This window comes from Arctopsyche grandis, chromosome 4 (assembly GCF_051622035.1).
Source record: "Arctopsyche grandis isolate Sample6627 chromosome 4, ASM5162203v2, whole genome shotgun sequence".
Classification (NCBI taxonomy): Eukaryota; Metazoa; Arthropoda; class Insecta; order Trichoptera; family Hydropsychidae; genus Arctopsyche; species Arctopsyche grandis.
The window spans coordinates 3,074,617-3,098,416 of record NC_135358.1 but is presented as its reverse complement, the minus strand read 5'-3'; the positions used below and the strand labels follow the sequence as shown (position 1 = coordinate 3,098,416).

General features: G+C 33.2%; 3 protein-coding genes across 3 annotated transcripts; 2 read left to right on the top strand and 1 right to left on the bottom strand.

The window, feature by feature from the left end:
• Positions 1 to 5,820: 5,820 nt before the first annotated feature.
• LOC143911059 (trypsin 3A1-like) lies at positions 5,821 to 8,210 on the top strand. Its single transcript, XM_077429782.1, has 4 exons — positions 5,821 to 6,069; positions 7,140 to 7,329; positions 7,426 to 7,684; positions 7,757 to 8,210. The coding sequence occupies exons 1-4, from the start codon at positions 5,985 to 5,987 to the stop codon at positions 8,048 to 8,050; spliced, it is 828 nt and encodes a 275-aa protein (XP_077285908.1). The 5' UTR covers positions 5,821 to 5,984; the 3' UTR covers positions 8,051 to 8,210.
• Positions 8,211 to 16,207: 7,997 nt separating this feature from the next.
• Positions 16,208 to 16,741, bottom strand: LOC143910364 (trypsin-4-like). The gene is made up of 2 exons (XM_077428796.1): positions 16,584 to 16,741; positions 16,208 to 16,487 (listed from the first exon to the last, which is right to left on the bottom strand). Exons 1-2 carry the CDS (start codon positions 16,739 to 16,741, stop codon positions 16,208 to 16,210), a joined length of 438 nt encoding a protein of 145 aa, XP_077284922.1.
• An 824-nt stretch (positions 16,742 to 17,565) lies between these two features.
• LOC143910221 (uncharacterized) lies at positions 17,566 to 20,136 on the top strand. The gene is made up of 4 exons (XM_077428608.1): positions 17,566 to 17,767; positions 17,875 to 18,064; positions 18,162 to 18,420; positions 18,493 to 20,136. Exons 1-4 carry the CDS (start codon positions 17,683 to 17,685, stop codon positions 18,784 to 18,786), a joined length of 828 nt encoding a protein of 275 aa, XP_077284734.1. The 5' UTR covers positions 17,566 to 17,682; the 3' UTR covers positions 18,787 to 20,136.
• The last annotated feature ends 3,664 nt before the right edge of the window (positions 20,137 to 23,800 follow it).

The following is a 23,800-nucleotide window of genomic DNA, read 5'->3' as shown; positions in this document are numbered from 1 at the left end:
ACTCGACTAAATCCAGATTCGACGAGATAATATTGTAGCATATGCTACAAGGAACCGCCGTTATAATTGGTTTTCAAGAATAATCTCCAGATATAAGTGCTGTCGGCTTACAATGGAGACCCCCGAATGGACTTGGTGGTCGGCAACGGCACCCAGCCACTTCCCGCTAGAGTTCTCAGAACTGACAGCGCGAGACTGTGGGACTCCATATCTGGTGCGTGACTATAACGATAGGTAAACAAACGCGTCGAGGAAGATGCACTGAGCAAGCTGCCCTTTATAAGCAGGTACTTAGGCCATATGAAGGCATTCTGGACGAAGCACTGGCAGTGCGTGGATATCCTTAATCACCCAATAAATACTTTGAAGCGACTTTGGCCATTTATTTGGATCCTCCACCCACCCCTACGCAACAATATGTATATGGGAAATACAGTGAAATATAAACTTGCCTTCTTCCAAAGTTGTGGAAATATACTCGTTATTTCAGTACTGATCCAAAAACTATATTTATTTAGTTTAAATATTACTTGTGCATTCATATTACATAGCAGATATATCAGACTTTTTTGCAATGCGATATCAATATCAATTAAATTCAAACTAAGTGGATCTATCACCCAATCTGGAATATTTATATTTATACCTATAATATCATTAAATCTAACTTGCATATCCTCATGAAGCTGTTTCAAATGTTCAAAATATAATATATTTATTAGTTTTTTTACCCGGCTTTGCTCAGTATTTGTAATAGAAACAGCGTAAACATTGGAGAATCTAATAGTAAATATTCATTTGTTTTTTTTATTAAATTTATTTGAATCGAAAAAAAATTTCCCAACCAAAGATATACACATACTTACAAAGTCTCTTTCAAAATTATATATTAGATGTAAAAATCTTCATTTTATAAAATGAGTCCAATGCTAATTTTGGAAAGATTGAGCTTTTTAAGCTTTCTAATCAATAATTACATTTTTACACGTTATGAGATAACAACATTTTCCTTGTTTGTTTTTTAACATTTTCCTTGTTTAACAAATTAAGTGTTCTGAATAATAAATAAATAATAAAATAAAACTGATATATTTATAAGCAATTAGTTTTATATATTTGTGAAAAAGACGAAGAAATTGATAAATGTCAATATATTGGTGATATAAAACAAAAAAGTGTAATCATGGAGATGTTCAAAGAAATAAAAGATGAAATTAAAGAACTAAAAGGTGTCAAGAATAGTAGCAACGACAGTAAAAAATGAATTACGCTGAGGCAACAAAAAAGGAAGTGACTTTAATAATACCAAAAGAAGTCCAACAAACAAATAAAACTAAAGAAGAATGTAAAAATTAATTAAACCGAATACACTAAAAATAGGAATACAGGGTGTTAAAAAAATTAGTAACGGTGGATTAGCAATAACATGGAATAGTAAAGCGGATAAATTAAAAATAATGTAACATATACAGAAAAAAATGGGAGATAAATATGAAATTAAAGAAGGAAAAAATAAAAAAGCAAGAGTGAGAATTATAGGGATGGCACGCGAACGATTTCTAAGTTCAAAATTTTTTTTATAAATTTTCAAGTTTAAAAAATTAAAATTTTGATTAAATAATCCGTGAATTATTAATTTATTCCGTTTTATTAATTATCATATGTTTCCCAAGATAAACCACAGTCGTTTATTATTTTATCGTGGCAACTTCAAACAACTTTTATGCTGGCAACATTGCCATTAAAGTTTGCTATCAATTGAGGTTATGTTCGTTGTTATTTGTTGTTGTTTATCGCCGTCGCAGGTGTAACTATCAGTGAAGATAAGTTCGTCGATCTCTAACATCTCGCTGATAGTTGAGTGGTTAACATTGACCATGTTCATATATGTATGTACATATATGTACAATAAATACGCCATTTTTTTTCACCAAAAACGATGTCATAAAATGAGCTGTTTTGTTTTTGCTCGAACTTTTGCTTAATGTGTGAACTATAAAAGTAATTTAATTAAAGCATAATTTAAATTATTCGTTATTATTCGGCATTACAAAAAAATATATTATCACGTCGAAAGTGAATTGGATTTTTTAATAAATTATATTTAACATTGCTGGTGGTAAAAAAGTATCAGAAACGAACCGCAGAGACTTCCACAGTATGGCATGATTAACAATGGCGAAAAAGCAGTACATATGTGTTTTAGGTTCTGGGACAGTTGTATGCAGAACTTCGTCAGTTAAACGGCATTTTGAGACAAATAATAAATCTCTCACTGGAAAAAAATTAAATAAGAACAAAAAGAATTTATTGAATGATTTTTGATTTTTTGATTTATAAATTCTTTTTATTATTACAAAATTATGTTCACAATACATCTTATATCTATTTTAATAGCAAATGATCTACTGATCATTTTCTATTTTACAATTTTCATTTAATTCGGTTAGTAATCATAGTATTATATTATTCTAATGTTAATGTACAGCATAATAGGAAAAAGAGCTCAAAAACTTATTTACAATGTTTTTTACAATGAATTAAATATTAAACAGCAAGGTGTTAACAAAAAAAATATTGTTATGTTTGATTTAATCAAAGCATTTCAAGCCAAATTACAAATTATCGATCGTGATATTGTATCTAACACCTTTAAATATTTTCCAAATACAAAAAAAAATGCAGAAGAAAAGCCAGATCAAATGAAATTAACCCGAGAATTATCTGTAGTTATTCAATGGATAATCAACGAGTTTTCTTAAATATTCAAACAATTCAGGAGATTTGAAAAGACATCAAAATTTATTTTATATCCAGACACACTATCAGATGACTACAATTTGGAGATTTTCGATTTGATAAATCTGGAAGATATTGAAATGCAATTTATTGAATTCCAATCGAGTTCGATAAATCTGGAAGATATTGAAATGCAATTCATCCAATTTCAAACGAGTTCGATATGGAAACAAAAATTTGTTGATTTGAGAAATGATTTGGAAATAATTGAAAGTGATCGATTAAAGAACATAAATAATAAAAACGCAGAAGAATAAATAATGAGAACTTGGAATTCCGTTCTAGAAATCTTTACCGATTTAAAAAAAACTAGCGAGGGCAATATTATCAATTTTCTCTTCTACATATGCTTGGAGTCATTATTTTCAGAAATTAATTTTATAAAATGTAGTTTAAGAAATAGAATAACTGATGAATCCAGTTGGTCGTGCATATTACTAAAAGTGACGAAATATGAACCAAATATTAAGAATTTGTCATAGAATGTACAACAACAAAAATCTCATTGATAAATAACTGATGTGTATTTTTATTGATTATGACTTTATTTTTAAGAAACTCTTTTTTCATTTTTAAGCTTGTAAATAAAATTCAGAAAACAAAATCATTTTTATTTTTTTGTATTTGTCAATTGTTCGTGCTTAAGGGCCTTTTCATGGAGATGAAGGTGGACCACATTTCATGGGAGATAAATTAATTGGTGTCATAAAAGTAACTATAAAAATTTCAAAAATATAAAAGAAATTAAAATCTTAGAGAAGTTTCTTTATATGAATCAAAAATAATATGTATACTAGATAATGAACGTAATGGATTAATGTAAATCAATATATTACTTCATATAAATATATATTATGTATACTAGACGATTAATGTAATTAAATGTATTACTTAAAACCTTGGATCACGGAAGGAAAATATGATATAAAGGCGACTGATTCGCCGATGACTGTCAAACAAAATCGATGACCCAATACTAAAACTAAAATCTGGACCTGGTGTGGATAAAATTTAATTTTATATACTTCGCAAGTTTAATTACAAAATGGATGCATTTTATATTTTTTATTTCTATTTCACTATTTGACAGTTCTAATTTTCGACGTGTGGGATGACAGAAACAAAGTAAGACGACTTTAAAATATAAAATCTAGTATGATAAAAGGTTCGTAAAATATCACAGTTCGAAAGAGACGCTCTCAGTCCAAAATTAATCCAACAAGTCGACATCAGAGAGTTGAAAACAAAAATAGAAGAGATCGAGATGAGAGACGTCAAACAAGCGACGAGAACAACTTGGCCAAAAAGCAAACACGGCATCGGCCATTTGAATTTTATAAAAACTAATTTTTATCATTCATTATATTATATAACCTATTAATGAAGAAAAAATATAAAAATATAATAAAGTTATAGGCGTTTAAACAATTGAAATATGACAAAACGAGTGGGGGGGGGAGTCAAACAAACAAGGCTACTGGCTATTTACAGTGAGTGAGCTGTCACGTTCTGCTTTTTTGGATTCTTAAACGTGTTCATTACGATTATATTTCACCATCGAATTAGCGGATGAAATTGGTGGCCAACCTTGGCTTCGATCTCTATGACGCTTCGTTAAAAGTATTCTAAAAATTGTATATTGATGTTTGTAAGTTGCCAGGAAGGCGCATTGGGGCTTACCTGTGAGGCCTTTTTGGTATATAAAAATAAAATTAAGTTTAGTAATTACCTGTCAATTCAATTAACTGCAGTCACATCTGATGATGGTACCACCGCAAACATGTCTGAAGCTTTCATGGAAAGAAACATTGACGATGTCATCTGGACTGCCTCTTACAATGCGTTCATTAACCATGGGCGAAGATTTGACATCGCCTATATTTATAAAGATAATAAATAAATGATCTCAAAAATCTACATTTTTAAGATGGATGTAGAAAATCGATGATCAAGATGGCAGCAGTAATGATAAAGATCAGCATGGTTATCACTGCAAAATGATAAACGCTTTTATATTATAATACGCATACTCGTGCATTTATACCCACAATTTACAGCTTACGTAAAAAAACAATATATGGCATTTCTGAGAAATCCAAATCGCGGAATAATCGCATGATTAAAAAAATAGAGAAAACATAAAAATTAAAAAAAATGTATACTTACATATTCACATACATATACAGTATATGTATGTAATACATGTAAAGCATATACAGTATATGGAATACATGTCATTTTAAGGATTTTACAATAAGAAATAGTGATATCCATAGTCAGGCGCGGCTCGTGCATAGGAACTGCGGCGCTGCAGCACCTCCAGAAAATATTACAAATAAATTTTACAAACGCATTTACAACTTGTATTTAGATGTATTTGACATACTCATTAATAATGATTATGTCAAATATCTAAACATTCTTATTTAAATTATATTTAAGTTGTAAATGTATACAAATGTGATTTTTTTGTATTTTTACTGGGGGTGCTGCAGCGCCGCAGTTCCTATGCACGAGCCGCGCCTGTCCATAGTAGTTATAGAAATAAGAACAATTTAGCTGTACATACATACATAGGTAGAGTAATGAAAAAGAAGACAGCTGGTTGTGTCTTTCACAGGGGTGTGCTCATGTACAATCTCCTCCCCTAGTGTGTCAGGTCTTCTAAGATCGTGGATGCATTCTTGCAATGTGCAAGGAGACACCTCTGTGAGAGATAGTGCATATAAATTTAGTATATATAAAATTTTAGAGTTGAGCAATTAAGAATGTATTTGATTAAAAATAGTTGTGTTAAATTAGCTAAAATTATATAAATAAACAAAATTTTAATGAACTATTTATATTTCTGAGAAAACGAAATTATAAGGATTTCAATTACATTAAATTTATTGTCTACACTTTTCATTAATTTAAATAATCTCCAAACGCGATATCAGCTCTTTCATCGGCTTATCGTAAACAACACAACAGATTTGATTGTTGGCGACAGATTTCTATCACCATGAAAGGATTTTACGTATGATTAAAATGCCAAGCTTTTCGTTTTCTTAGAAATATAAATAGTTAATAAAATTTGTGACATGTATTACACATACATATACATATATATATATGTTATCTCTAAGATTACAGCCATTGTTTTAAATAAGAAATTGTCAGTATAAATACACACGAGTTCGCATATGATTTTTATAGAGCAGTGTCACTTCGCTGTGTTCACCATGCTGATCTTTACTATTTTTGCTGCCTTCTTGGTGTGCGTCCATGGTAACAAATTAATAATTTTTATTACTTACCTCTTATTAAGTTCACATGGTTTTCGTGTTAGTGGTCATTTTAACATACCTCCTTTATTTATATCTCTTATATCTTATCCAATCGTTTTCATACTTTGCCGTATTGCTCATTTTGGTCATCAATATACGTTAATGTATCGTCTGCCATTACGTTGGAGATAAAATATTGTATACAATGCGTATCAAAAATCCAGAATCTCGGATATGGTGACGTCTATGACGGTACGTAAGCCTACCATAATCTATCTTCAACCTTTTCGCCTTGATATGCCCATTCCAGATTTTAATTGTTTTAACGCCTATAATTCACTCTATATTTTATAAAATTTGCTCTATAGGTTCTCGTTATCTCTAATATTTAAACATGTATAGTTTTAACTCTCATATGTATATATAAATTTCAAATTTGGCGTCTAGCTTCATGTAATTTAATACACGATATACATATATTGATTTTTGGCCAAATATGTCAAATCTGACATTTCACGGCTAAAAGTATATCTCTTCACGGAGTTTTATCTGCGAGATAAGTATTCAATAAGAAGTTATGTTGTATCTAATTGTTAATATGATTTACAATAAGCTTACATACATTTAGTTTTTTACAATAAGCTTACATACATACATCACATACAATTATTTTTAGTTATCAGCTGATTTAATTTATCTGATGATTGAAAAGTTCATTTCTGTAAATACATAAACTCATTTATGGACAACCACTCATTGATAATCTATTCTTAAAGCAAATCATTAAAGCAATCTTAGTATTAATAAACTATTCTAAACTGTAAGGTTCCCGGCATAAATGAGTATACATATGTATTTCCGGCTGCAACTCATAACCTCAAATTTCATTGTTTATTCCACCAAAACAAACTTTCTAACCAATACAAGCTACATATGTACACAGATCAAACAGTGATAGTTTTATTTTTAGTTATCAGCTGATTTATTACAAACCTCCTTTACGTTTCACTTATATCCATGTTAAACATTTAGATTTTTGAGCCGTTTCATTTATTATTTTTGTAAATATAGGCGCTGGCCTCAAATCTGCCCCCATGGTTGACAACCGTATTGTAGGAGGTGTCGAGGGTAATATCATCGAAACTCCTTACCTGGTATCCTTGTTATACGACGAATTTGTCACCGGAAATTTTAGACATATTTGCGGTGGTGCCATCATCAACAATCACATCATCTTGACTGCTGCTAACTGCACTGACGGGTAATTAACAAACTTAATCGAATCATTGAATTCTACCACCATTCATCAATTATAAAAAAAATAATAATACAAACATATGTAAAAAAAATCATATAGACGTGTACGTAGACCGGAATCATACAGAGTCCGAGCTGGATCCAACTCCCATAACAGTGGTGGAGTTATTTCTGTAGTCTCCAAGATCATCCCACACGAATATTACGAGATTGGTGGTAATCACGAAAACGATATTTCTCTCGTTTTCTTGAGCACTGCATTGCCTTTGGGAAACAGCATTGGCATTATCAATCTCCCTAGTCCATTTACAGAACCCAATCCAGGCTCAATTGCTTTGGTAACTGGTTGGGGAACAAACGTGAGTCAAATATCCTATTAAACATTTAAGTAAATGATACGAAGAAAGTTCAATTTTTTTTATGAATTATAGACTGACTTGAGCAAACCCGACCGATTTAACAAGGCAACTGTTCAAATTCAGAGCCTATTCAATTGTCAAAATTCTTTACCTGCCTATCCAGTCTCCCGGTTCATGATATGTGCTCTAGGAGGGGGAAGTCAAGGGCCTTGCGATGGAGACGAAGGTGGCCCACTCGCTTACAACGGACAAATAATTGGTATCACTTCATGGAGAAATAGGAATGTGGGATGTGACAACCCTCTATCCCCTGCAGTATATACCAAAGTATCAATGTTCCGGGATTGGATCGATCAACACATATAGAGTACCACAGTAAAGACGTACTTTGTTGACATTACTTTAAGATAAAATACTTTTAAACTTTTACTTTTGTTTATCTGGAAGATCTAAAAAAAATGTATACCGAATTAGTATCACCAATAAAGTATAAATTTTCAACGGATATTTGTTTTTTTCACAACTATTTTTCAAACGAACATACATACATATGTATGTATGTATATCCTATTGATTAGCCGTATAAAATTACATAATATGTATTTTATTTAACATATATAACAAGTAGGCTTGACAGAAAGACCCCAATGCGCCTTCCTGGACAATTATTTACAAACAATACAGCATTTTATTATGGTTGTGGCTATTTGCAGGTACTATATCTGCAAATTATTGGCTATTTGCAGGTACGTTATCTGTGAATTGTTGGCTATTTGCAGGTACTATATCTGTGTCAAGCGCAAAGCCTTCTGCGCATGCGCGTGAACTGTCACTGTCAGCGTGTTTCCTGTTAAAATTTTGTTTTAAACCTCTTAAAATTTAGTTCGAACTCGTAAAGTGACGTAGGTAAAAAATATAATCCAAATTAGTTAATATTAATAATTGTTAGAAAATTATTATCATATAAAACGTATAATACCTACTCGAACATATAAGTTCAAGCCGCGAACTATCTAAATAATATAACTCTATTATAATAACGTGCGAAATTTATTTGCCTCGTGTATAATGAACGATTGATTAAACAAGTCTAGCATATACATTAAATGTAATAAATTATAATCGGATTATAATTTCACGCGCATGCGCAGAATGCTTTCGCATATATAATATCTGCAAATAGCCAATAATTCACAGATATAGTACCTGCAAATAGCCACAACCTTTTATTATTACATAAATCACTGTATTTCGAGAAGCTGAATACCACAAAATAACAATTAATTAATTAATTAATTGATTAAATAATTAATCCACTGAGACATCTAAGAATTTAGATTTGTACATAATTTTTACAAATTGTACACAATAAATACAGAAGATTTGTGACAGCAAGAAAGATGATTTTTTGCTAATTTTTGAGGAACCGTTTCAACAATGATCAGATAGAATTGAGAAACTTTGATAAAAAACGATCGATTTTGAGTCCAAAATACCCCCAAATCTAACCAGCAGTATAACTGATCGAAAACACTGATCACTTGGTGCTAAACATACACGCTGCCATTGAGGTATACTGCTGGCTATGAACTACATATGTATGTATGTACATAGATCACAAACGAAACTCAATATGTTCCTATTGTATTTCTAGTTTCTACCTATCCTACCTACCTACTCATTTACACGAAATATACACATTCACACATACCGGCTGTGAAAGAATTTTCGATATACATAAATACTGAGCGCAAATGTAACGAATCGTACACAAGACAAAAGTTCCAGTTGTCGGATTTTGTTCAAATTAATGACCATAAATATTATACACATTAAATATCAAAAATAATTTAAAAGGTCAAAATAAAATAATGAAATATTGTTTTAAAATAATAACTACTACTTCCGGTTTACAAATTCTGACCAAAGTCTTATTAACTCTCAGGCAGTACATAAAGAATACAAATATAAATTTTCAGCTTGATACGTTCAGATACGTTGTGGAAAAAATCTTGTGGTCATAACGATTTTGACTTTTCTACGAGGAAAAAATCACGCTTTCGGTTTATTCAATTGAACTATTTTTCTGTATTGTCATCACATTGATACAAGGATAATACTTGAGTTTTCTTGCGAAGAGTACACACGTTGAAGAGGTCGAAAAAAATGGTGGAAGGAAAATCGAACAAGAGTGAACTGCCACTTCCAATTTACAGATGCTCACTAAGTTTTAAATATAATTTCACATTAAGCTTAAATTTCTAGATATGTAATTTCAGTTCAATAAAGTAAAAAGGTTTCTGAGAAAAACCTTAAAAAACCTCGATTCTCTTGAGTGAAAATACTACTTCCGGTTGAGGTAAAAACATTTAAAAAATATAATTTATATAACATATAAATTTTTAAAATATAAAAAAAATTATCGACTGGGAGATAATTGAATTCAAAAACTTAAAAAAAGTACCATTTCTGGTCAATTTAAAAATTTGAAAAAAATTATCGTCGTTTCGATGAGAATTTCAATATCCGATACTAAGTTTTAGTTCGATAGGACGAACGGTGTTCAAAAAAATCTCTAAAATTCACTGACACACATTTTTATAGATCATGAAAACGTGACCAGTGATCGATTATGAGTTCGAATCAGTGGGTTCGATCCGCTTTACTGCTGGTTAGATTTGGGGGTTTTGCGCCTCAAAATCGATCGTTTCTCATCAGAGTTTGTCAATTCTATCTGATCATTGTTGAAACGGTTTCTCAAAAATTGGCAAAAAATCATCTTTCCTGTTGTCACAAATCTTTTGTATTTATTGTATGTACAATTTATAAAAATTATGTACAAATCTAAAATCCATAGATGTCTACATGGATTAATTCAGCGATTTATGTAATAATAAAATGCTGCATTGTATGTACTTAATTGTCCGGGAAGGCACTTTGGGGTCTTCCTGTCAAGCCTACCTGGTAAATATACATATGTTAAATAAAATACATAATATGTAATTTTATACGGTTAATCAATAGGATATACATATGTACATATGTTCGTTTGAAAAAAATTTCTGATAAAAACAATTATCCGTTGAAAATTTATACTTTATTATTGGTGATACTAATTCGGTATACATTTTTTTTATATCTTCCAGATAAACAAAAGTAGAAGTTTAAAAGTATTTTATCTTAAAGTAACGTCAACAAAGTACGTCTTTACTGTGGTACTCTATATGTGTTGATCGATCCAATCTCGGAACATTGATACTTTGGTATATACTGCAGGGGATTGAGGGTTGTCACATCCCACATTCCTATTTCTCCATGAAGTGATACCAATTAGAGTCTATTCAAGAAACGAGCGACCTGGGTGATAGTATTAGTGTACATACATGCAGTAGTCATTAGTTTCGCTTCGACGTTCGACGTAGGAGGACGTATCTTCGCTTTTTCATACACGATGGTTACAAAGTTCCCAACACATAAGTAATATAAAAAAAATTGTTAATTATTTTTTTCAACAATGTAAAAGTATAGGTATAATACAGTCGTGCGTGATGTAGTGGTGCGGCATGTGCGCTCCGGTATTTCCCTCCGCCAAAACTAGATAATAATCCAAAAAAACCCGTCAATTCCGTTTCAAAATTCCAGAAAAATTACCTGTTTCAATAATTGACAAAATTACTACTTTTAAGCTTACCACTACATCACCGCGCTCGATTGTATATCGTATAATAAATCTAAATAAAAAATATTTTGTATTTTTATTTGTATTTGTTTTTGTACTTTTATATATTACGTAATATAGATATAAATAAATTAAGATAACAAAAAAGTTCCCTTTGTTTCATTTTTGAGAAAAACTTTAAAAAATTAATATACATATGTATATACATATATGCATAACGCATACTTTGCAGTCAACCGGTAGTTACGAACACTGTCAACCAGGTCGCTCGTTTCTTGAACAGACTCTACTTGTCCGTTGTAAGCGAGTGGGCCACCTTCGTCTCCATCGCAAGGCCCTTGACTGCCCGCTCCTAGAGCACATATTATGTACCCGGTTTTTTTTGATTTTTAAATGCTTTTTATTATTACGAAATTATGTTCACAATACATCTTATATCTATTTTAATAGCTACTGATCTACTGATCATTTTCTATTTTACAATTTTAATTTAATTTGTTTAGTAATCACAGTATTATATTATTATAATGTTAATCTAAAGCATAATAGGAAAAATAGCTCAAAAACCTATTTACAATCCTTATAAATGTTCATAATTCATCTAATACATAATATTAATTAAAGACTTTCTAAAGTCGATGACCTAAAGCAGATTGTGTTTAGGTAATCTGTGTTTATACCTGAAGGGTATAGACATTTTCTTGTAATCAACGAGACTCTTCACACGTTAGTAAGTATGTTTATTAGTGATTCTGTTGTAGAATCTACTGGTAAGTTTGTTAGTAATGTCTGTAACAAACGGAATATTATATATGGCATACAGTTTTTTCAAGTTAGTATATATGGGTGTATTATAAATTATTTTTAGGGATTTATTTTGTATTATTTGGAGCATGGAAAGGTTAGTATTCGATGCGTTATTCCATATAAGTGAAGCATATGTTAATAATGGTAATATGAGCGCGCGATATGATTTTATTTTATTTAGAGGTGATAAAGAACTGTGGCGATTAAATATTGGGTATATTGAGGATGTACCCCGCATCACCTTGCAATTCGCTGCCTCAATGTGAGGTGCCCATCTCATTATTTTATCGAACGTTACTCCTAAATATTTTATTACTGACTGCCATTTCAGACTTTCTCCAGAGGGGATTTTCAGATCTGAACTTGGCTTATGTTTTCTAACACTAAAGAATATGGCGTCTGTTTTGGTTTGATTAATTTGAATTTTCCACTTTGTGAAGTGTTCAGTAATTTTTTTAATTGCAAATTCAAGATTTTTAAGAATAGTGTCTGGTTTTTTGCTACTTGTGAAGCAAGCTGTATCATCTGCATATAGGGCTATGTGACAGTTTTTTGGAATAGGTATGTCATTTATATATATGGAGAACAAGAGTGGGCCAAGCAAGCTCCCCTGCGGAACGCCAGCTGCGATTATTTTTGGAGACGATAATTCATTATTTACGCTAACCACTAGCTTTCTACGAGTTAAGTACGATTTGATGATGAGAATTAGGTAGTTTGGTATTTTGTTATTAAGGAGCTTATGAATGAGTCCATCGTGCCAAACCGTGTCGAAGGCCTTTTCTATGTCGAGACATACCATTCCGGTACTTCTCTTCATATTAAAGTTCTTCGTCACGTGTTCAGTTAGTCTTGTTAGTTGTTGGGTCGTGGAATGTCCAGTGCGAAATCCAAATTGTTCATTTATTAATTTCTTATTTACGACTTTAAGTAAACGTGTGTATATTATTTTTTCCAGAATTTTTGAAAGCGTTCAAAGTAAGCTAATGGGTCGATAATTGGCCGGGTTTTTTGAGCTTTTATCGGGCTTAAGTATGGGAATTACGTTGGCTGTTTTCCAGTATTCTGGGAAATACCCGGTGAGTAAACATGCGTTGAATATTTTAGATAGTGAGACTAAAGCTTTAAATGGAAGTTGTTTGATTATGATGTTATCTATTGAATCTCGCCTAGGTGCCTTTTTATTTTTTAAATTACGTATTATATTTTGGATTTCACACGGATGCACCAATTTTATATTTTTAGTACTGTTAGTGGGAGTTTTTGTGATGATTTTAATGGACCGGTTGACTTTATTATGCGTTGGTATGTGATTGTAATGTTGTGTGAGTGTGTGATGTTTTTGGAAGGATTTTGATAATAGTTCTGCTTTGTCGCAATCACGCGTCACTGAGATTCCTGCATCATCTAATGGAGGAATCGAGTTTTTTGTCCTGCGAATCGCTTTAGCTAATTTCCATAGAGAGCCATCAACTGAGCTCAATTTTTCTAATTTTTTAGACCAAGCTTCATTTTTGATTTCTTTGATTCTAATTTTAATTTGATATGTGAGCTTTTTAATTAATGTTTTCAATGCTGGATTTTTTGATGTTTGCCAAATTTTACGGAGTTTATTTTTACTTTTAATTAGATTTGCAACAAAGTCAGTTATCTCTAATTTGTGTTCAATGTATTGTGTCTTAGGTATGTGAAGGTGTTTGGATCGAGTTATTGATTCCGTTAGGTGTATTATGGAGCTGTCGATTTCGGTTTTTTTTGTGAGTGTGGTAGAAGTTAGAATGGTTTGGTCATTTATGTACGACTTGAACTCTCGCCAGTTAGCTCTCCCGTAATCCCAACTATGCTTGATGATTTCCTCGGGTTTCCCGTCGATTGAGAAGATTATCGGGAGATGATCAGACGACAGGGTTTGAAGGGCATTTGGTGTCGATATTTTTGGGCAGTTCTTGACGAGGACAAGATCTAGTGTGGATGGTTTAAGTTATTTGTGGGATAGTGTGTGTATGTATCCGGATGAAGTAAGATTGTATCTGTTAGTTGAATGTATTTAAAAAGAGTTGTGCCTTGTTGGTCAGTGTTTACGCAACTCCATAACGGATGTTTGGCATTAAAGTCACCAGCTACCACTACCGAACTACCAATGTTAAATATTTTGTTAAGATCGGATGCCAATAATCGTTTTTGGGGAGGATTGTAAGCGGATGCTACTATGTGACAGGTGTTGTTAATTGTTATATCGATGGCGGTTAGTTCTAAATTTTTTAGTGGCGGAGTTATTACGCGACAATGTTTAATTGAGGATTTTATAAAAATGGCAACTCCCCCTCCATGCTGTTCTCGGTCTTCGCGATAGCAGTTAAAGTTAGGTAGGTTAATATGGATATGAGGTTTCAAGAAGGTCTCGGAGATTAAAACTATGTCAACACAGTACTCACCGATCGCCGACTCCAGTTCGTCAATCTTATTCTTAAGTCCACGAGCATTCCAAGCTAGAATGTTCAGGCGCCTCCCGTTAATCAAAGACATCGAGATATTCGACAAGCATGAGTTCTAGTTTGTCGGTGCAACCGCTGGCCTTGGCACGAATCTCCTGGAGGATCTTCAACATCTTCGTCATAGACGCCATGGAAGTTAGGTCTGTTGTTGGTTGAATGTTGGGATTGGTTGGTTGTTGGGGTTTTATAGGGATATTTGGGATATTTGGTGAAGGAGTTTTAATGGTCGGTAGCTTTGGGAAGTTATGATCGTTAACGACCGGGATATTTTGTGGCTGCACCACTGGGAGTTTCCAAGGGTTGGCTTTGACAATTGATGCTCGATTCTTCCTCGATTCCAGCATTTTCAGATAGCTCTGTCTTTTTGGACAGTCTTTGAAGTTAGCGGGGTGAGATCCTGAACAGCCTGAGCAGACAGCAGGGGTAACTATTCCTTGATTGCATTGTGCGGTGAGGTGAGTGCCGGCACATTTGACGCACTTGGCCTGCCGATTGCAGTTTTTCGCAGCGTGTCCATATTCTTGGCATCTGAAACATTGAGTAATATTTTGTGATTTACTAGTATATTTAACGACACTGACCTTTGTGTAACAGATGTACCGGATTTCTTTAATCTTCTTTGCCGATACCGATGGCTCGAAGAACACCAAGTATAGCTCGGTGGCGTTGCTCCTAGGCTCCTTCGTCTTCATCTGTATGACTTTGGTTACAGGAAATCCCTGTCTGATGATGTCATCTTTAATATCAGCTTCCGGCAATTTTGGCAAGCCACGTACGACACTTTTTATTTCCTTTTCCTCCTTCCTGGAAAAGGTATGGAATTGTCGGTCTGGTGTCAATCCATCCCGAAGTTTTTTAAAGTCTTCAAGACTTTTACATTGTATCTTGACATCATTTTGACCAATGTAAGTCATTGTGAAGTCTTTTATAAACTTCTTGATCGACTCGATCATGCTGCCGTGAGTGCCAGTAGCTGTCATGATGATGGGCGGGATTCTTCCACCGCTTCTGGGGACATCGGAAACTTCCAAGAGCCCTTCAAATTTGTTTTTCTCCTGAATTTAAAATTCAAAAAACATCTTTCACGTTCTTTGCCGTATGTTTTGGAAACTGCCACTCGGTCTCCATCTGAGCGGTCTGAGAGCAGCCTGGTTGAGGAGCTTCGGTTGTAGTTATCAGTGTCTTCTTAAGTCGCTTTTTCAGGTTGGATCCTCGCATGGTGCCAACATGTGTTCTTTTGGTGTTCGTTTTGTGGGGGGTGTTTGTTGTGTATGTAAAAAGGTGTGGGTTTTTTGACGGTATGGCGTATCGCTGTATTATGAGCGCTCGCACAGAGAGTACGTCTTCGGCACGTCCGTTCTCACGGAGCGTCGAGAGACGAGTGGTGATGTACCCGGTGACTGGATAAGCAGGTAAAGAATTTTGACAAATGAATCGGCTTATAATTTGAACAGTTGCCCGGTTAAATCGGTCAGGTTTGCTCAGGTCATTCTATAATTCACAAAAAAAATTGAACTATGTTCGCATCGTTCAATTAAATGTTTAATAGGATATTTGACTCACGTTTGTTCCCCAACCAGTTACCACAGCATTTGAGCCTGGCGCGGGTTCTGTAAATGGACTAGGGAGATTGATAATGCCAATGCCGTTTCCCATAGTCAATGCAGTGCTCAAGAAAACGAGAGAAATATCGTTTTCGTGATTACCACCGATCTCGTAATATTCGTGTGGGATGATCTTGGAGACTACAGAAATTACTCCACCACTGTTATGGGAGTTGGATCCAGCTCGGACTCTGTATGATTCCGGTCTATGTACACGTCTATATGATTTTTTTTACATATGTTTGTATTATTATTTTTTTTATAATTGATAAATGGTGGTAGGATTCAATGATTCGATTAAGTTTGTTAATTACCCGTCAGTGCAGTTAGCGGCAGTCAAGATGATGCGATTGTTGATGATGGCACCACCGCAAATGTGTCTAAAACTTCCGGTGACAAATTCGTCGTATAACAGGTAAGGAGTTTCGATGATATTACCCTCGAATCCTCCTACAATACGGCTGTCTGCCATGGGGGCAGATTTGAGGCCAGCGCCTATATTTACAAAAATAATAAATGAAACGGCTCAAAAATCTAAATGTTTAACATGGATATAAAAATGATTAATTAGTTACCATGGACGCACACCAAGAAGGCATCAAAAATAGTAAAGATCAGAAAAAGCTGAAAAGACGTCTCTGGGTAAACAGTACTATATATGTATGGTAAAACTACCCGCTCTTGTATATACTACGCATATGTATGCATGGTAAACGGACTATTTCACATATTGTCATAAAAATCGCGAAAAACCTTGGTTCTTCGACTTTTGAATAAGTCACTTTCGTTGCAGTGACGGCCACCGAGACAGTATACATATGTATGCAATAGATGCATAACATATACAGTATATGCAATACATATCATTTTAAGGATTTTACAATAATACATAGTGATATCCATAGTAATTATAGAAATAAGAACAATTTAGCTGTACATAGGTAGAGTAATGAAAAAGAAGACAGCTGGTTGTGTCTTTCACAGGGGTGTGCTCATGTACAATGCCCTCCCCGAGTGTGTCAGGTCTTCTAAGACCGTGGATGTATTCTTGCAATACGCAAGGAGACACCTCTGTGAGAGATAGTGCATATAAATTTAGTATATATAAAATTTTAGAGTTGAGCAATTATAAGGATTTAAATTACATTAAATTTATTGTCTACACTTTTCATTAATTTAAATAATCTCCAAACGCGATATCAGCTCTTTCATATTCTTATCGTAAATAACACAACAGCTTTGATTGATGGCGACAGATTTCCATCACCATGAATGGATTCTACGTATGATTAAAATGCTTTTCGTTTTCTTAGAAACATAAATAGTTCAGAATATTTTTGACATGTATTGCATTAGATTACAGCCATTGTTTTTAATAAGAAATAGTGAGTATAAATACACACGAGTTCGCATATGATTTTTATAGAGCAGTGTCACTTCGCGGTGTTCACCATGCTGATCTTTACTATGTTTGCTGCCTTCTTGGTGTGCGTCCATGGTAACAAATTAATCATTTTTATTACAAACCTCCTTTACGTTTCACTTATATCCATGTTAAACATTTAGATTTTTGAGCCGTTTCATTTATTATTTTTGTAAATATAGGCGCTGGCCTCAAATCTGCCCCCATGGTTGACAACCGTATTGTAGGAGGTCTCGAGGGTAATATCATCGAAACTCCTTACCTGGTATCCTTGTTATACGACGAATTTGTCACCGGAAATTTTAGACATATTTGCGGTGGTGCCATCATCAACAATCACATCATCTTGACTGCTGCTAAATGCACTGACGGGTAATTAACAAACTCAATCGAATCATTGAATTCTACCACCATTCATCAATTATAAAAAAAAATAATAATACAAACATATGTAAAAAAAATCATATAGACGTGTACGTAGACCGGAATCATACAGAGTCCGAGCTGGATCCAACTCCCATAAGAGTGGTGGAGTAATTTCTGTAGTCTCCAAGATCATCCCACACGAATATTACGAGATCGGTGGTAATCACGAAAACGATATTTCTCTCGTTTTCTTGAGCACTGCTTTGACTATGGGAATCGGCATTGGCATTATCAACCTCCCTAGTCCATTTATAGAACCCGAGCCAGGCTCAAATGCTGTGGTAACTGGTTGGGGAACAAACGTGAGTCAAATATCCTATAAATTATTTAATTAAACGATGCGAAGATAGTTCAATTTTTTTTGTGAATTATAGAATGACTTGAGCAAACCTGACCGATTTCACCGGGCAACTGTTAAAATTATGAGCCGATTCATTTGTCAAAATTATTTACCTGATTATCCAGTCACCGGGTCTATGATATGTACTCTAGGAGTGGACAGTCAAGGGCCTTGCGATGGAGACGAAGGTGGCCCACTCGCTTACAACGGACAAGTAATTGGTATCATTTCATGGAGAAATAGGAATGTGGGATGTGACAACCCTCAATCCCCTTCAGCATATACCAAAGTATCAGTGTTCCGAGATTGGATCGATCAACACATATAGAGTACCACAGTAAAGACGTATTTTGTTGACATTACTTTAAGATAAAATACTTTATGACTTTTATTTTTTGTTTATCTGGAAGATCTAAAAAAATTGTATACTGAATAATGTAGTATCACTAATAATAAAGTGTAAATTTTCAACGGATATTTGTTTGTAACGGTTAATCAATCCTGTTGATTAACCGTATAAAATACATAATATTTTATTTATTTTATTTAACATAGATATTTACCAGGTAGGCTTGACAGGAAGACCCCAATGCGCCTTTCTGGACAATTACTTACAAACAATGCAGCATTTTATTATTACATAAATCACTGTATTTCGAGAAGCTGAAGACCACGAAATAACAAATAATTAATGAATTGATTTAATAATTAATCCAATGAGACACCTGTGGATTTAGATTTGTACATATTTTTTACAAATTGTACACAATAAATACAGAAGATTTGTGACAACGGGAAAGATGATTTGTTGCTAATTTTTGAGGAACCGTTTCAACCATGATCAGATAGAATTGACAAACTCTGATAAGAAATGATCGATTTTGAGTCACAAAACCCCCAAATTTAACCAGCAGTATACCGGATCGAACCCACTGATCACTTGGTGCTAAACATACACGCTGCCATTGAGCTATACTGATGGCTATGTACTATGTATGTACGTTAAGGCTTCCAATCCCGGGATCCCGGGATCCCGGTGTTTTCTGGTACCGTAAATCCCGGTGCTGAAACTAGTCTGAATACCGGGATTACGGTGCTGGCAGAAATTTCTTTAAAAATATTATTTTTACAAAAATAATATGGAAAAAACATAAAACAACATTATATAATGAACAATAGTGGGATGAGCAGTGACAGTCATAGTTCATTTGCTTGCTCTAACCCGTTTCGACGCCGGCTTGCCGTTTCCATGAAATGGTATGAACGCCCTGTATTGTGTCGCAGATATTGTGCTCAACCGCAATGATATTTGATGCATATTTTGTCTGATTCGAACTCAAAATCGATCACTGATCACCTTTTCATGATTTAGAAAACTGTGTATTGTGTATCAGTGTATTTTGGGGATTTTTTGAACACCGTTCGTCCAATCGAACTGAAACTTAGTATCAGTTACTAAAATTCTTATCGATACGATGTAATTTTTTTCAAATTCTGAAGTTAAATGGAAATGGTACCTCCCTTTATAGGTGTTCTCTTATTTTAAGTTTTTGAATTCAATTATCTGCCAAACCGCTAATCAAATAGGACAGATTTTTTTTTACTTGTAATAGAAATTATTAATATTTTCCCCCAAAATTTTTTAAATATTTTTTCCTAAAACAAAAGTATTAATTTAATCTAGAGATTCAAGGTTTTTTATGTTTTTCTCAGAAATCAAAAGTAGAACTTTTGTCTTGTGCAAGTGTTCAATTTGTATCGAAAATGCTTTTAGCTGGTATGTGTGAACGTGTATGTACATACATATGTACATATGTTTGATTATCGAATTTCGTTTTTTATCCTTCTTATATTCATCAAATACATAGATAAAGTCGTGGGTTGGTCACATCCGATTTTTTTTAATAAAGTCAATGTATGTAATTGCAATTTTTATTTTAGGTGGATTGTTTCGATTAATAATTACTAGACGGTACACTCTATCACGGCGGATTCAAAGTGATGTTTTTTAATTTATTTATTGTGTTTTATTTAATCTTAGAAATCAATGGATTCGAACCGAAAATTTAAAGAATGTAGCCAAACTCTCAAAATAAGAACGCCAATATGGGAGTATTTTTTGCGTGAAACATCGGGAGAGTTTGCAAAATGCAATTGAACGTTTTTGAAATATGAAAACATGCAATTGAACTTTTTTTTCTTATACATTTAATCCCGGTGCTAGCACCGGAATCCCGGGATCGGAAATTCCCAGCACCGCAATTTCGGTGCTGAAGTAACCTTCCGGGATTGGAAGCACTAATGTATGTACATAGATCACCAACGAAACTCATTATGTTCCTATTGTATTTCTAGTTTCTTACCTATCCTACTTATCTACTCATTTACACGAAAAATACACGTTCGTACATACCGGCTATGGGAGCATTTTAGATATAAATACTGAGCGCAAATGTTACAAATCGTATACAGGACAAAAGTTCCAGTTGTCGGATTTTGTTCAAATGAATGACCATAAATTTTATACACATTAAATATCGAATTATAAAAAAATTTTTAAAGGTCAAAATAAAATAAAGAAATATTGTTTTAAAATAATTACTACTACATCAGGTTTACAAATTCTGACCAAAACCTTATTTACTCTCAGGTAATACACAAAGAATACAAATATAAATTTTCAGCTTGATACGTTCAGATACGTTGTGTTTATCAAATAATTTTTTTACGATTATAAAAAATTTAATTCGGTTATAACATTTTTATTGAAACATTGCGCAGATTGTTTTCATTAAATGGCGTCGCTCAAACTGCAATTTTCTGCTTAGAATAAATTTATTTAAAAAAAGAGTTCTTCTTTGACGGAAGCGGATCTTGGTTGCTCGTTAGTGACGCTAGATTTGGCACGGGAAAAACTGCATCTCATTTGATTCTTTTGCTTTGGGACGCGCGCCGCTAGATTTTTCCGAGTTTTTCCTGCCATTCACCAGTATTTACTCTGTTTATTATATTTAGCGTCACACGCCATAATATACACATATGAATATTGCATTATGACCTACATATGAACATTCTAGCTAACTTTCGGATCGTAAATATATGTATTTGTTATTTTATTTTATTTTAAATAGATATATACCAGAAAAGCTTAACAGGTAAACTCCGATGCGCCTTCCTAGACAATAAATCACAAACATTGCAGAATTTTTTATTACATAAATCGGTGTATTTCGGCTGAAGAACATGAAATTAAAAAATAATTAATTATTGAATTAATCCATAGAGACATCTATGGATTTAGACTTGTACATAAATTTTTACATATTGTACATAAATCAAATTCAGGTATTTGTGACATAGCGGGTTGGATGATTTTTGCCAAGTTGATGGAGGAACCGTTTCAACACTAAAATCAGAGAAATTGGCAAACTCTGATAATAAACGATTAACTTGGAGTCAAAAATATTCAAGTCTGACCAGCAGCATTAAAGATTAGCGTGGGATCGAACCCGTCAACCTTTCGGTGCTAAAAATATACGTAACCACCGAGCCATACGGCTAAGATATGTATATGTATTATTTGAAAACAACTGAGGGATATTATTATATAAAAATTTTCTATAAAATTATTGTATTATAATTTTCATTTTCCAAATGTAAAGCAATCACTTTCACTAGATCGCGAAAATTCTCAAGTTTCCAATATTCAAACGAGATTGTTCTGAATCGAGTGTATATGATTCGTGATCTTGGTGTACTTTTTGACAGTAATTTGTCATTTAAATACCTAAACTGACCAGCGGTATTAAAGATTAGCATGGGATCGAACCCGTCAACCTCTCGGTGCTAAACATAAACTCAACTACCGAGCCATACTGCTGGCTATGGTTATATTTATTTATTTAAAGTTTGGACCATTGTAGCATTTCAGGAAATCCTAATGCACCACAATGGTCAAAAATATAACAGAAAAGAAAAGAAACAAAATAATAATTTAAGAAATTAGACATAACAAAAACAAAACATATATATGAACACAAACAACTTATAATGATAATAATAATAATTACACATTATAAAAAACAATAAAGAAGGGAATGTCTTATAAAAGAGACAAAGAAAAATAAATGAGACTGAGGAGATATACAGTGAAATGTCAGTTTTGACATATTTGGCCAAAAATCAATATATATCGTGTATTACATTACATGAAGCTAGAGGCCAAATTTGAAATTTATATATACATATGAGAGTTAAAACTTTAAATATTTTATAAAATATAGAGTGAATTATAGGCGTTTAAACAATTAAAATCTTATTTGGCCATATTAAGGCGAACAGGTTGGAAGACAGGGGACGAATGCTTATTAAACGCCAGGATGGTTTACGGGCCCCGTTTTTAAAACGCGTTGTATACGATATTTTATCTCCAACGTAATGGCAGACGATACATTAACGTGTATTGATGACCAAAATGAGCAACATGGCAAAATATGAAAACGATCGGATAAGAGATAAAAATGACCACTGACACGAAAGCCATGTGAAACGTAAAGGAGGTATGTAAAAACAATAGCAATTATGATAGCAGATACGTAAAACTATCAAATATATATCTGATTCACGAAATTGCTCAATGAAAAATAGCTTAGTTCATGAATGGTGCAAACCAGTTGCTTCGTTCGTGAAATTGACAAAATTGCACATTTTCATAAAATGAGTAATTTTACAAATTTAATGTAGTAGTGTATCGTTATAATATGTACGTTTGTATCGATATAAAGTATCGGGTGTATTGTCAATAATGTCATGGATACCATTCGTTTCCATCGGGCAAGTTTCACAGAAATACGTCGTTTTTATTATTAATATTCTCATTGATAACTGAATCGGAATTAATGCTGGAAATAAAAGAGCGTGTCGCTAGCATTTTATTAGGTATTTGTGTGTGTTTGCGACACGATTTTGGCGTCGAAATTGCAAGTGTCACGCACATGTGCAACATGATTAATGCTCGACTATTAATACTCGTTGGGTATTCGTAAAGCGAATAATAAAGCTGGATTGTGTGTGAGAGATTCTGTGGTATGTTGTATGTATGTACATAGCATTTCTTTGAAAGGATTTTAGATACGGAGTCTGTGGTATGTCGTGTGTAACAAGATGTTATATGGCGTGACCGACTTCTATAATCAATACAATAATTTATATATGTATGTACATATGTGCATATGTATTATCACGAGAATCATAAAAATGTGAATATTAATCGCTTGATGAATGGTTTTAGAGTTTAAATATAAAAAAACTATACTCGTTAATGATGGAGAAAGTCTGAAATG

Excerpts from the sequence above, each read along its gene's own strand:
- LOC143911059 (XM_077429782.1), top strand. The coding sequence starts at position 5,985 with ATGATTTTTATAGAGCAGTGTCACTTCGCTGTGTTCACCATGCTGATC. Across the intron at positions 6,070-7,139 it reads CTTCTTGGTGTGCGTCCATG|GCGCTGGCCTCAAATCTGCC; the intron begins GTAACAAATTAA and ends TTGTAAATATAG. Across the intron at positions 7,330-7,425 it reads GCTGCTAACTGCACTGACGG|ACGTGTACGTAGACCGGAAT; the intron begins GTAATTAACAAA and ends AAAATCATATAG.
- LOC143910221 (XM_077428608.1), top strand. The coding sequence starts at position 17,683 with ATGATTTTTATAGAGCAGTGTCACTTCGCGGTGTTCACCATGCTGATC. Across the intron at positions 18,065-18,161 it reads GCTGCTAAATGCACTGACGG|ACGTGTACGTAGACCGGAAT; the intron begins GTAATTAACAAA and ends AAAATCATATAG. Across the intron at positions 18,421-18,492 it reads TAACTGGTTGGGGAACAAAC|AATGACTTGAGCAAACCTGA; the intron begins GTGAGTCAAATA and ends TGTGAATTATAG.
- LOC143910364 (XM_077428796.1), bottom strand. The coding sequence starts at position 16,741 with ATGGCAGACAGCCGTATTGTAGGAGGATTCGAGGGTAATATCATCGAA. Across the intron at positions 16,488-16,583 it reads GCCGCTAACTGCACTGACGG|ACGTGTACATAGACCGGAAT; the intron begins GTAATTAACAAA and ends AAAATCATATAG.